This window comes from Boleophthalmus pectinirostris, unplaced genomic scaffold (genome assembly GCF_026225935.1).
Source record: "Boleophthalmus pectinirostris isolate CB_2022bp ecotype Guang Dong unplaced genomic scaffold, ASM2622593v1 HiC_scaffold_21, whole genome shotgun sequence".
Lineage (NCBI taxonomy): Eukaryota > Metazoa > Chordata > Actinopteri > Gobiiformes > Gobiidae > Boleophthalmus > Boleophthalmus pectinirostris.
In genome coordinates, this window is record NW_026571175.1 from 26,499,869 (window position 1) to 26,514,535 (window position 14,667).

General features: G+C 37.8%; 1 protein-coding gene across 1 annotated transcript; it reads right to left on the minus strand.

The window, feature by feature from the left end:
- Positions 1-492: 492 nt before the first annotated feature.
- LOC110168914 (lysine-specific histone demethylase 2) lies at positions 493-14,658 on the minus strand. Its single transcript, XM_020934402.2, is given in 22 exon segments — positions 493-1,354; positions 2,587-2,739; positions 2,828-2,874; positions 2,877-2,946; positions 3,490-3,615; positions 3,690-3,806; positions 4,088-4,162; positions 4,249-4,380; positions 4,825-4,952; positions 5,650-5,821; positions 6,068-6,202; positions 6,937-7,011; positions 7,522-7,692; positions 8,268-8,452; positions 9,105-9,291; positions 9,621-9,659; positions 9,759-9,872; positions 10,042-10,153; positions 12,652-12,741; positions 12,830-12,951; positions 13,631-13,770; positions 14,496-14,658. Coding segments are annotated over 22 exon segments (2,490 nt in total). The 5' UTR covers positions 14,512-14,658; the 3' UTR covers positions 493-1,270.
- Positions 14,659-14,667: the final 9 nt, after the last annotated feature.

A 14,667-nucleotide genomic window follows, 5' to 3' on the forward strand; every position in this document is an offset into this window, starting at 1 on the left:
ATCTGGGACATTTCATGGGACAAATCACTGGTTTTGGATAAATCTGCAGGGACTGGGGACACAGGGCTCAAAACTGAGACTGTCTTGGGTAAATAGGGATGTCTGGTCACCCTAATTAAAGGTGCATTGCGTAACTTTTCTGGAGGGTCTGTCAAATGAGTTTCTCGATGGAGATGTTATTGCTTTGTCTGGGATGTTTCAGAGTGTTGCTGGAGCTGTTTATTGTCATAGTGTAGGCACTTTTCCGACAAATCAATAACATCTCCATGGAGAAAAACTCTACCAGATAAGTTACATAGTGCACACTTAATATGACAAATGCAATAACATTTTGATTATAATAATACAGCACTTATCTAAACACTCAACGACACTGCACAAAGAATACAATACTTTCACAAATAGGCTAAATAAATCACCTTGCCAAATATTTCTTCAAAATGAGTTCATAAAATATATTTTTTTAAAAAGAAGAAGCAGAGTAGTGGTCAATTACGGTTGGCAGTCAACAGCTGACTTTATTACACACATACAAGTTAAATATTTTTATCACGCTATTACATTAGGACATGATCAAACAGGTGTGACTGAAACACATGATTTCTACATAAATCATAAAACAGACTTTGTTGTGTAGATTTTAGGAAAGCATTGATCAAGTACAACTTTTTTTTATATCATGATTTAGTGTTTTTGTATCAAAGATTTCATTTTCTGCCCTGATCATACCCTGAGAATTGAGACAGTCTTGTTTAAACCAAATACTGTTTTTAGTCAAACATTCTAACGTAATAGTGCTATCAATACCCCTACTATACTAAGCCATTCATTACCACATAAACAATGACAATTAACACACAATATTTAAGTTAATATGAGTGTTTTGAAAAGTAGAAACTCCAACACCACTCCAGAAAAAGAAATTAATCAATTTTCTTGCATTTAGACAATTTTAGAGTAATTGATAACTGAAGTGTTGAATTTAACTTAAAGTAACATACTCCTCATTTGCAGAGGGAAAGTAGAAATTTCAAATAGAAGAAAGTGATTTCTTCAAATAAATTAGACATCAATATTTCCCCAAGCCCTTGAGAGCCAAACTCGACTCAGTCATGACACAAAACAGTTTTAACAGACAGGTCACAGTGAAATGAATGAATTTTCAAGTGAGGAGGATGCAATTTCTCAGGTTAGATAACAGTCTTTAGTTGCATTTTGGGGCCGGTGGGCAGTGCTGCTGGTGATGTTTTGGGAGTTTAGATATATTTTACTATACTGCCGTCATCTTGCTGGCCTCCCTCACTCCGCTCAGATAGGCTCCAGTTACAGTCTGTGGGAAGTGTCTGTTGGTGGCCTGAAGAAAGGACAAGAAAAAGTGATGAGAGAGAAGTCATACTGGTAAATGGTCACACTTTTACACAGCGCTTTTCCACCTTCAAGGCACTTTACAACAAAGAACCACTCACCCATACACACACACATTCATATACCAGTATACACAGACACTGGGGGCAAGATGGGTTAAGTGTCTTGCCCAAGGACACAACGGCAGCAGTCACCTGTGGAAGCTAGAATCGCCTCGCCAACCTGTGGGCCAGTGGATCTGACCGCTCAACCAATAATGTTTTTTTATGTCGAAAACCTTCGGATCAGTGGACAAACGTTCCACCAACTGAGCCACTACCGCCCAAATATTATAGATGCATTGCACAACTTTTCTGGCAGAGAGTCCGTCACATTCTTGTCTCCATGGAGATGCTATTGGTTTGCCTGGAATGTTCCATGGCACATCTATGTAGCATTTAGTCATTAGAGGTGCTTATTTTGCTCAAAAATACAACCAGTCTCTGTGAATAGGGTTGTATCTCTGCAGATCTGACAGACTTAATCTCAACCATAGCACATTCTAGACAAAGCAATAACATGTCCATGAACACAAGCAGGTGGTGGACCCTCCTCCAGGACTTAAATTGACTTTTAAGAGCTTCAAACTATGTTACCCACTCAAAGTTGTGTTTAGAGCAATTCATGCATGTCTGAGTAATCTTTACTCTCCTGCAATCAAGCCACCATTGCCATTAAACACTACAACCTCTTGGATATAGCTGAGATATATTTATATTACTTTATTTCTATATTTAATTTTATTTTTACTTATACATCTACATTTATATCATTACGTCTCTTGCTCTTTTTGCTACTTATTTACAAATTATATAGCGGCTGTGTCCAAGTAATTTTCCTTGTGGATCAATAAAGTTTGTCTAAGTCTAGTTCAAAACTACCATTATTAAAAGGTGCACTATGTAACCTGCTTATCTCCATGGAGATGCCATTGCTTTGCCTGGAATGTTCCATAGTATAGACATAAACATATTCAGCTCCACAAAGACAAGCAAATGTTTCATGGTAATTTTTAGCAATACAAAATGATTATTTGTGTTTTGATTTCTTTTTGTGACTTTAATGTATTTTTTATTCTGTAATTAATGCCATAGTATTGAACCCTCCACCAGAAAGAGTCCATAGTGTATCTTTAAAGGTCAAAATTAACTTATCTCTTGTTGTTTTGTTCATCAGTGTTACCTCTCCAGCAAAGAAGACTTTCCCCTGTATATCTTCAGCAAGGATGTCATACGCCTCACCACTGCCCCCTGTCTTCACAAAGCTGTAAGACATCTGGGCCCACATATCTCTGCTCCAGTGCGTCACAAAGTAATTTAGAGGATCTGGAACTTCCTGAAAAGAAAAAAAAAAAAACAATATGAGATTAGCCATAATAAAACTCTCAATACTTCTACTAATCTAGTTTAAAATGACTTTGTACCTGTTCTTTAAAAAGTTCCCGTAGGATTTTCATACAGACGTCAATGCCTCTTCCTCCATGTCTCTGACAGCGGCCACAGCGTCTCCAGAAATAATAGACATAAGAACAGCATGCTTTCCCTATACACACACACAAACAGAACAGACTATAACAGAATGTACATTTAAATTTGTTTTTATACTGTATGTAAAATGAATATTCAGTGAATGAATCAAACCACAGAACTATTTAGAGGGCAGATATTGCTTTAAAAACACACACATTCATCAGTAAATGCACACCAGAATTTAAATAGGAGTTTTCTCTTCAGAGCCAGAATAAGAGGTACATTTAGACGTAGGGTGGGCAACATAACATTAAACAATATTATTTGACCTCAAGAGAATCCGCCAATACAGAGAGATTGTGATTTAGTCCATATTTAACCAATCGCAGTTAAGCATGAACACAGAACAAATGAAAAGCATACAAGAATCAAATATTTGACCTATTTAGGCTACTGTAATATTATGATTTATTTAAGATCAAACAAATTAAAACATGGATCTCATTTTTAAATCTGTTATTTTTATGAATTCTACTTTTCATTTGTTGTAAATCAAGAATATTTGTCTATTTGAAAAACGATGACTTGTAAAATGAACAGTATGTAAACTCCTCACCTGTGGGTTCATGTCATAAAAGACGCTGAACATGCCTCTGTGGTCAGGACTTGGGGGGATGTGACCAAAATAATCTGCTCCTTGGATTTTACTGTCCCAGAATCTGAACGGGAACTGAAGAGCAACCTGAGCAAAAGATAAAATAAATTATATTAACAAACAAATAACAAATATAATAGCAACAAATGTACACACTTTACCTTCTCAATGATGCCAGCTCCAAGACTGTGGATGGCTTTCATTTTTCTGTCCGAAAGGGGAGGTTTGAATTGAATGAAGTTTTTCTGAAGCAGTGTCAAAGGAACTGTAACCAAAACCTAAAACAGACATTACATGACATCACAAGGTGGAATAGAGCATTTTGATCATTCAAGATGTAGACAGACTAATAATAAAGGGGATGATGTGTGAATGAAACACAACATAACTCCAGGTTTGGAGGAGGAAACAACATTATAACATCAAGAGTCAATTTTGTGTAATTTACCTTTAAAAAAAACATATAAATTCATAAGTCATTATTTAATTAAGAAAATTACTTTCTAAATTTCAGGTTTGTTGATTCATTTATAATATATATCCAAATAGTAATTGTTACCTTCTGTGCTGTCCACTGTGATCCATTGACTGAAGTTACTTTGACGTGATCTCCAGAGTAATCAATGGACTGAACCTGTAATTTAATCAAATAAAAAATAACTAATAGTTTTCATTTTATCATTACTGTATAAACATTACACTTCTAGATAAATGACCTACAGGACATTTGGTTCTGATGTCCAGCCCTTCTGCGAGTTTGTGCAGTAACACAGCGTATCCTTTAGTGAGGAGGGTGTGGTCTCCAGAGAACTGGGCGAAGAACTCATTGTGGTCCCAGGATCGAGCAGAGACCTGCAGAGAAGATGAAACATTTTACAGGTTTAAGAATGTGATTATATCCAGCCCATGGGCGATTTTGCCTGAAAATTGCAGATTTTTTTTTCTCTCTGCAATTAAATTACATCATGTTGATGCACTATGTAACTTTTAGAGGGTCCACCACCTATTTGCCAGAAATGTTCCACAGTATGTCATTTAACTTGTCTATTGTGTATTTATTTAATTACAGGTGTTTTTATTGCTCAAAAATACCTTCAAAAGCATAGGCGCGATGGCATATCTTGTGTGTCTAAATGGAGATGAACATGTTTAATGCCATATATGGAATATTACAGGTAAAGCAACAACATCTCCAGGTATGCAACCACAAGATTGACCCTCCAGCAGAAAAGTTACATAGTGCACCTTTAATGATTGATATAGTTACAATGACGGTGCTGTTTGTGTTTTTCAAACCTGTCCTAGTGGACTTCCACAGGCAAACTCCAGGTTACTGAGATGAAACTGAAGAACTTTTTCCTCCAAATCACTGAACTGCATCCCAGACTCCTGCAGAAAGTTCTTCTTCACTTCTTGAACTTTTTCTACAAAACAAAATGCAAAATTAATTGTTGGATTATAGGATATATATACATTTTATTCGATCTATTAAAAGTTCTTTATTATAAGGTCTAGTTAGATATTTAAAGATCCTACATTACACAAAATTGACTCTTATGAGCTTTAAGCCAATGTTGTTTCCTCCTCAAAAACATACCTGGAGTTGTATTTTGTTTCATTCACACATGTTTGAGTAACTCTTTATTATTAGTCTGTTTACATCTCCAAAGCTCAGAATGCTGTTCCACCTGGTGACGTCATGAAGCGGTAGTTTACTAGTTAACATCTCCTTTTACTTATAGTTCATAAAGCCTGGCAATTCCAAGTCTGAAATCATCCAAATAATTCTAGTGAAAGTGTATGGAGCCTAAATATGCAGGTTTGTGTGTTAAACATGTGTCAATGAAACAAAACACAACTACAGCGGGCATGTTTGTGATGAAGAGACAACTTTATAACACAGATTAGAAAATAGCATAATATGGGTCCTTTAAAGTTTACTGGTTATTAACAAAATTTCTAAATGACAAAGTAAAAGGAAAGATACAGGTCCCTGGTTACAGAATGAATTTTATAAACATGTAGTCCCTGAGCAGGTGGATGAAGAGAAAGATTCTATAAATAGTAAAGCATATCACACAAGTATTTTATAGATAAAGGAAATCAAAAATAACAGTGCACCTCCTAGTGGCGTGTCCTGGTTTTGCGATTTGTCTTTCCTCCACTCTGACACCACGTCCAAAATTGCGTTAAAGTGAAAGTCCATCCGTTTGTCAATGGACGGATCAGTGACCTGTCCTCCCTCCCGGAACAAGTCACAGCGCTCTCCCAGTTTATGCATCTTTATCCCCATCTGAAAACAAAACAAACAAACAAAGTAATAATTTTACTCAACTAATACTTCTACTGTTTAGAACTTGTTACAGGGATAAAATCTGTTTCATTTATATATGTTATAATGTTGCTTTTCTCACTTTAACATTGATTAGTGTTCATTTTCAAGTATCACATAAATAGATAGTTAAATAGATACATTATTAATCCTGAAGGAAATTCAAAGTTCCGCAACAGAAACACAGAAAAGTAGAAAAATGGTCACCTGTTCACACATGAGTGCAATAGGGTTGTTCACACAACCATTGACAATCTGAGCCCCATGACCCACAGTGACCCCCATCGAGGTGTTATCCCAAACCCGACCTCCGATCCTCTCTCTCGCCTCCAGCACAACTACCTGGAAAAACAGAGGTCATGTCTGTGTTTATATGCAAACAAAACATATGATCATTATCTGATTTCTGGACTTATCAGATTATTGAAATGTCATGTAAACAGTAGGCCTGAGCAGTTAATCTAATTTCATTAATTTTTAATAATCAAGATTTTAAAAAATTGCAGAACTGTAAAATCGACAATTATTATGAAACAAGTTTACTCATGTCTTTCTTACTTTCAAAGCAGGAATATTGTGCAATTGTAATTAGATATCTATACAAATGTAACTGAAGGCAGTTTACAGTATCTTAAATAATAGCATATGAAAAAGTAAAGAGCTCCCCCTGTTTGAAAGACTAGCAGTCTCTGCTCTTACTTCCAAGATTTTATTGCCCAGCCCCAATAAACATTTACATCTAATGTGAGTAATCTGATTTCCTTCTGACTGTTCATGTATGAAGGTTTCGACAATAAAATTATGCAACAAAGGGCAAACTGGAAAAAAATGAAAGAGAAATGTGGAAAGAAAAAGTTAATTAATTGTACTTGTACTACTCAGCTGTCTTTTGTGCATGTAAATATACACCAAAAATCAGATATAATTACCAAGTTATCTGATTTTTACTGCCCATGTAAATGTATCTACTGTTTCTAATGGTGTAATATTGTGTTTGGCCTGTCATAATAATGAAGTGTGATGTATTGCTGCTACTCGGTCCCTGTCTGGTTGTGAGTTTGTGGTGTGGTATTTACCTGAGTGCCAAAGTTGTGCAGTTGTCGTGCTGCAGCGAGTCCAGAAGCCCCTGCTCCGATGATGATAACATTTTTCTGCAAGTTAATACAGGCTTTTATTAATATGAATTTATGAGTAAAACTTCATAAACACAGTTATAACACAAGTGTCCAGTTATCTCCAGTCAGTGCATTTATTAAAAGTCCTGTTACTCAATTATTACGCAAAATTAATTCTTGTGAGCTTTTAGCCACAAGAAGTCTCCGAAGCTCAAAATGCTCTGTTCCACCTTGCGATGTCATGAACTGGCAGTTTTCAAGTTACCTTTTACCTTTTGTTCAGTAGAGATTGACAATTTCAGGCTTAAATTACCCAAATGACTCTAGAGAAGGTGTAAGGAGTATAATAAACACAGCGGAGCACTTCCTGTATTACCACATGACATCATAATGTGGAACAGCGTGTTTCCTGTTTGAGACAACTATCTGAATGAACCCAAACACAATTCCAAGTGTGTTTTTGTTGATTAAACATAACATAGATCAGAAAATAGCAGACCCGCTCTATCAGCGAACAGATATATGTGTCTATCTGTAGTGACTTACACAGCGCTGCGTCTCTGGCAGCAGCGGCCTGGACACAGACAGGACCCCAGTGTTGATGAGGCCTTTCCTGGTCATAAAGTGAAGCACTCGGTCCATCTCCTGAACACAGCGGATTCTAACCAAACCTCGAACTATCACGTGGAGGGCACATTTTTCAGACGTCAGCACCTCCTGTGGAAAATAACCATATTTATTTATAGACATAATTTATGTTTATGTAGTGACGTGTTTGCAGGTTGTTTTCACATACTCAAACTGTTTATTTCTAAATTGAGCAAAATAACTCAAGAGAGACAGTTTTTTTTATAGGACATATATAAAGTTACAAATGTTACAACTGTTGAATATAGTTGTTTTTTGTTACGGTGCACACATTTATTCATATTCATCGTGGGTTTCAGCTTCCTGTTATATGTAACATTTTTCCCCATTCTAAACATATACTGTATTTTGTTTTTGCTGTCAACAGTCCTAATTTCTCATCATTCTGAAACCCATTGTTATTAATCGTGTATCTTATTATATATACGGTCATATGTGGGTCATACGTATATATTTATGTTCGTATGAAATTTTGTTCAGTTGTGCTGACAGAGTTTACAGCCTATATAAAGGAATATTCCCATCTTGTATTGTTTAATTTTTTATGTTTTTGTGCAAGTATTATGTTAAATCTACTTTTAATGTTTGTTATGAGTGGAATATTGAAATGACATAATATGAAAGTTCAGAGTTATTATGTTTACCTTACAGTTTCGGTGCCAAGAAGCTAGAATGAGGTTTCTCAAAGCCAGATACATGGTCGGGTCTCGGGAAAATTCAGGAAATTCATAAAGTTCATCCAGCTCCATCATGTCCGGACGCACACACAGAGCCTTACCACATTCATTTGGCTGGTAAAACGGCTGGAAGTACGGGCACAGACCTGGGACTACAGAAAAGACACATGTGTTACACCAGCCTCACCTAAACTAGTAAAGTAAATATTTGGCTTAAGTTTTGTTAGATCTTATTTGAGCCATGTTAAGAGGGCCATATCAGGGCTAACCCAGAACTGAACTTGACTAAATTCAGATAATAAAAATGACAAGTACAATAAGGACTCAATTTCTTGGAAATAGAACTCTGTAGTCTAACTGTATATAAGTGTAAGTAAATATGTGATAGTGGCAAAAACTGTTGGTGGTAATCAGTCAAAGTAGATAATATCCCATGTTCGATCACCCTCTTCCACATATTTAAAAACTTTAAATTAAAGATGCATTGTTTAACTTTTCTGGTGGAAGGTCCAACACCTGCATTTCTTCATGGAGATGTTATTGCTTTGTCAAAAATGTTTCACAGTATGGCATTAAATCTTTCTAATGTCATGAAAAAAGGTCAAACCGCTCACAGTTAGAATACCTGTTTTTCTAGGTGTTTTTGAGCTATAAAACCACCTGTAATTTAATAAATCTAAGGTACAGTTGTTTAATGTCATACTCTGGAACATTTCAGGCAGAGCAATGACATATCCATAGAACCAAGATGGTGACGGACCCTCAACCGAAAAGTTACATAGTGCACCATTAAAGCAGACTTACTTTGTGGTTGTACAGTTCGACAGTGGTCCGCTCTCAGTTCATTGGGAGACACAGAGGAGCCAGAGGGACTCATGCCCACACAGTCTGGGTAATACGCTGCCAGGAAAGGACTCGCTGGACTGTCTTTGAACAGAGGGGGCAAAATGAGCATCGACTGCCACCAGCTTTCACTCACCTCTGCCACTCTCTGGAGAAAGATACAAAAGATGAGTGAGTGAATGGATGGACAATGTTAAAGGTCCTATATTACACAAAGCAGATTCTTGTGAGCTTTTAGTCATGTTATAATGCAGTTACCGCCTCACAAATACACCTGAAGTTATGTTTTGTTTCATTCACACATGTTTGAGTAATCTTTTATTATTAGTCTGTCTACATCTCCAAAGCTCAAAATGTTCTGTTCCACCTTGAAATTACCACTTCAGAAAAAGACTTCAAAAAAGAGCATAATATGGGCTCTTTAAGCCTTATATCTGTCTATACAAGTATATATACAAATATTTTAAATTAACTCACCAAGTCTTCGGGTTGAGAGCAATGGTCGGCTCCTTCAGTCTTTGAATTAAAGACAATTAATAATATTAGTAACAGTATTCAAAGATCTTTTAATATATATATATATTTTTTTTTATAATACATTTATGTAATTTTTACCTTAACATTGTTAAACTTCATGCCACATCGGTATGATGCAGCAAGAGAAGCTGTGAGTTGAATTTCTTTGGTCAACTGACGCCACTTCCTGCAATCTGGGTTTGTGCACTGAATCTGAAACAAAAAAATAGCAACAATGTGTATCATGCCATTAAAGATCAATATCAAATCGACTTTGCTATGTGAAGTGAAATGTGATGTTTCTAGTGAAAGGGTCGCAAATGGTCTATAAGTGAAAAATTACATAGTGCACCTTTAAATTAGATAACATGAATGAACTAACCCAGTACGGGAGTTGCTGGTCAGCCATGAAAGCTTTGAGACTGGGTTCACTTTTGCCATTACTGGTCCAGACCTTTTTCCAAGCAGAAAACGTCTCATAGCCATCTTTGTGACTGAATGAATACAACATTATTAGTTTCATTTACTTGACCTTTATTTAAAGGTTGTATAGAGGATTTTCCAAGGAACGAGAAATCCAGCGACTGTTTGTCCTTTTTCAAATGTTGCGCATGCGTGAAACCACCCCCCCTCCCCTACAGCTCCCTACGTAGAAACGCCTCCTCCCGCCTCCTCCTTACGCCAGAAACAGGTTTGTTTACAGCCGGTGCACTGCACATGACTTGTAAACAACTAACTACAGTGTTGGTTAGGCAAGGCGGAGAAGTGAGGAGCGGGGGGAGCGGATGCGCGGACATTTCGTGCGCGGACGAGAAGTGAGGAGTAGGGAGAGGAGAGGAGAGAGGAGAGGGGAGCGGTGCACGGAGATTCCGTGCCCGGAGAAGTGAGGAGCAGGGGGAAGAGCGGATCGGGCAGCGGGGAGAGGAGCAGGAAAGGGGTGCAGAGAAGGTTGCGCGGAGATTCAGTGCGAATGAACTAGCTACAACACGCAGCAGCAAGCAGACTCTTTCTTTGCCTTGAAAATTACGTTTTCAGACATAGGATATCGCTTTCGTGTCCTGAAAAACGTTTGACTAGCTCTTGGAAATAAAGTACGTTTTCATAATAAGCAGAAGTGACCTGTCCAGGAGTAATTTGGCAACCAGTGCGTCAGTCTTTAGCAGTGTTGGGAGTAATGTATTATAAAAGTAATGTATTACAGTAATGCGTTGATTTTTGCTGTAACGCAGTAATGTAAGGCATTACAGGGGGAAAAATGTTTATATTTTACTCGGTACAAATGTGAGTAACGCGCGTTACAATGCTTTTTTAACCTGGATTGAAGTGGTGGGTTTTTCTTCATAGAAATTCGCTAAAATCACCGTGAAATCAGCAGCGGTGAAACGCCGGAGACGCGGCCGGATAGACCTTCAGTTAACCGCGGGTGAAAGGACCAACCCAGAACTCTACGCTGTTTAGACCTGGTTTAGACCTGGGTCACTTCTGGTTTAGACCTGGCTTACAGTCGTCCCTCGCTCTAACACGGTTCACTTTTCGCGGTCTCGCTGTTTCGCTGTTTTTTAGAATTTTTTTTTGTGCAATTTTGCATGCCTTTTGTTTTTAGTGTATGAACACGTATTGCGTTCCTCCCGCTGTGTCCTGATCGGCTAAGGGACTCCTGTCTCCTGTACAGTACAGTACAGAATGTGTTCAGCTGCCAAATTTAAATACATGTTCAATCTCTAGCAGTGTGCTTCTGAAGTGCTGTATGTCTGCAAGTTTTCTCTCCGACAAAATCCACGTCGACGAAATGTTCTGCACCGACAAAGTCTCCTGCGCTCACACCCAAAAGACAGAGGACGATGCAAACCATCGCACAAAAAGTTGGACTTCTGGACACGTTGAAGGAAGGTAGAAGTTACGCGCTGTAGCAGAGTTTTGCACCGGGTCTTGTACCCGCAAATAGTTGCTGAAATCAGGACCGTGAGCCTGAGCAGCAGGGTCCATAAAGCGCGATCGGGCGACACCCGCTCTTACCTCCGTGAGGTGCGGAGCAAAGCCGGTCCTTTCTCCTGCGGTCACCTTCGAGCCCATCCTGACAGTGAGTCCTGTTTTAGTCCTAGTTCAGTTCTGGTTTAGTCCTCCTCTTCAGTCCAGGAATCAGTCTGAGGTTAGTCCTGTTATAGTCCTGGTTTAGTCCTGGTTCAGCTCTGGTTTAGTCCTGGTTTAGACCTTGTTTAGTCCTGGTTCAGTCCATATACGGCTGAAAAGTTCAGCTTTTTCGCAGTTATTTTGGTGAGAGTAACTTAAAGTAATGCAATAGTAATGTAATGCCTTACATTTTAAATGCAGTAATATTGTAATGTAACGAATTACTTTGAAATGACAGTAATAAGTAATAAATAACGCATTACAGTTTTAAAGTAACTTGCCCAACAGTGGTCTTTAGACCCTGCGTCTGCTTCAGTTGCGCCATCGCTGGAACGAATCTTCAAGAATCACCTTAGTTTGGCTTCGCTGCTTTTCCCCTTGTCTTCTTCTTTCAGCAATCTCAAAAACGGACTTTCTTTTGCGGCTAACTGCTCCTGGATTCTTGTCTGCCATTGCAACAAACTTTGTGCTAACTGTGAGGAAGATATAGGTCAAAAAAAGCCGCTAAGAACTGTGGAGTAAACAGCGTCTGTGCGGCTTGCGTCTGTGGACTGCGTGACAGGCGTACGTAAACCACGTACCGGCGGCGCGCAGGCAAGTCAGTTAAGCTAGAAACGTAGGGAGATTGATTGACAGCCTGTCAGCTAACAGATAACGAGGCAGTGTCGTTATCTATTGGCAAATGTTTAGCTGGCCCCACCACGTCCAGAGTTGATGAATTTTTATTCTCTTTTTTTTGGTCATCATAATTACAAGGCTACTGCATCTCTATAATGCTATCATTGACAATTTGAAACAAAAAAAAATCCTCCATACAACCTTTAACTAGATAAAAAAAAATTCAGAATACAGAGAAACTTGCCTTCTATAGTAGTGATCAAAACACTCATTGCAAAAATGTTCCCCACAGGACAAATGATACCAGCGAGACGTGTATCCATTTTTAGCACACCTAGAATAATAATACAAATAATCTTTTATATTTTTCAAATTATTATTTCAATAGTTATATATTTTATTTTATAACAGCTGAGGGGTACCTTTCAGAAGCACTTGCGAAACAAACTGGATACGTAGCTGAGCACCCGGACTTCTCACACCTTCTGTACTTCTTCTCTGACTGGTCTTCTTCCTCTTCTGTGTCTGTGGCCTTTCTTTTGATCTAAAAACAAAAATCCCTAAATTTAACTAAATATTTACAGTATGTTCTGTACACATGTCAGACAAACAAAGTGAAAGCTGTAAAAACTGTAGATTCCCAAATAAATAAATCTTGTATTTCAGTGAATTTGTAAATGACAAAGATGCTACAATACTGCTAACACGCTATCAGAAAGTTCAACTTTTTAAATGGTGGTCATTCCAGAGTATCATTAATATTACTAATTAGGGTTCTTTTATTCTTAAAAGAATTATTGTTACTGCGATCAAGCTTGCTTCTCCATAAATCTGACCTGTGACTGTTCCAGGCAAAGCAATAACATTTGTATAAAGGCATGAGGAGGACTCTCCACCAGAAAGATTATATAGCTCACCTTTGATTATAGGGGACTTTACACCACAGGCAAAAAAACATGATTCCAACAAGAATCGCCTATGTCACCTTTATATTAAGAAAATTCATTTAGTCTTCTATAGAAACTTTGTGTTTTCTTCTAATAAAACAAGCATTGTTAAAAGCTAAATAGCTTATTTACCTTAGGTTACTTTAGCTTACCTTAGCTTATTTACCTTAGATAAAGAAACATTGTGTTCTCTTCTAGTAAGTTTAACCTGTGTCACCATTGTGTCAGCAGACATATAAATAGATAGATATTTTATTGTCATTGTGGATTGAATACCTGTCCTGATGGTGGAGGGTTACTGTTGCGTTTGACCCTGGAGTTCATCTGTCGTCCTGCAGGCCGCACTCCGTCTCCAGGTGACTCTCCTGAGCTCCTCTTTCGAACCCGACGGGAACCAGAGGCATTTCCCGAGTAGTCTGAAAACATCACAGGGCTCTGGTTTATACACAACATGTGGTAATGAGTTTTTAGGGCAAGTCCTGCTAAAATTATAGACTTATGGCTGGTTAATGACAGGTTTGACAAACACACAATGTGCAGGATTTGGAAAAAACAAAAAACTAAAATAAGCTTTTTCTAAAGACAAATGTGTTATTCAGGGAAACCTTACCCTTATTCCCTAAAGGGCTCACTGTTTCTTTATGGTCATTTGATATTTTTAGTTAGATGGTGCAATGAGCAAGAAATTATTTGTGTGTAAACAAATAAGTCCTCTTTGCAGTGCTTAGGAGGAACAAAGAAACAGTTATTATTTAGTCAGTTCCCTCCTGAAACTTCCCAACATTAACAGTACTCACTTTTAGTCTCACACAGAAAATGTAGCACTCACTGTTTATAAAAAACTACAAACTAAAGCAACATCATTCCATAGAGCTCAACTATAAAACATGCCAGACTAAGCTATTGTCTTGTAAAAGGGTCAATAGTTTGGAGATTCCCAAGAATTTTTGCATGCTCAGTATATTTTTAAAAAACACGAATATATACTACTTGAAAATGTGTTAATAGGTTAATACGCCTGTAAGCAAACAGCATGCAAAAAATGACGGTAAATACAACAACAAAAAGCCCTTTAACACCAGCTAACCCCCTGTCAAATGTAGCATGTAGCCAACCATGCTATCGTTTATTAAACACTGACCTGCGTCCGACAGCATTAGTTACGCCGGTGCCCTAGTTCAAGCAGGATTTACACTATCTTTGCAATCCTGTGATAAAATGTTTAGTATCTGTGTATCTTTTATTGTTGTGGGCGAAATCAATGCGACGATACGAGCAGAGAACCACTTCCTGTTTAAAGAGGAAATGGGCGT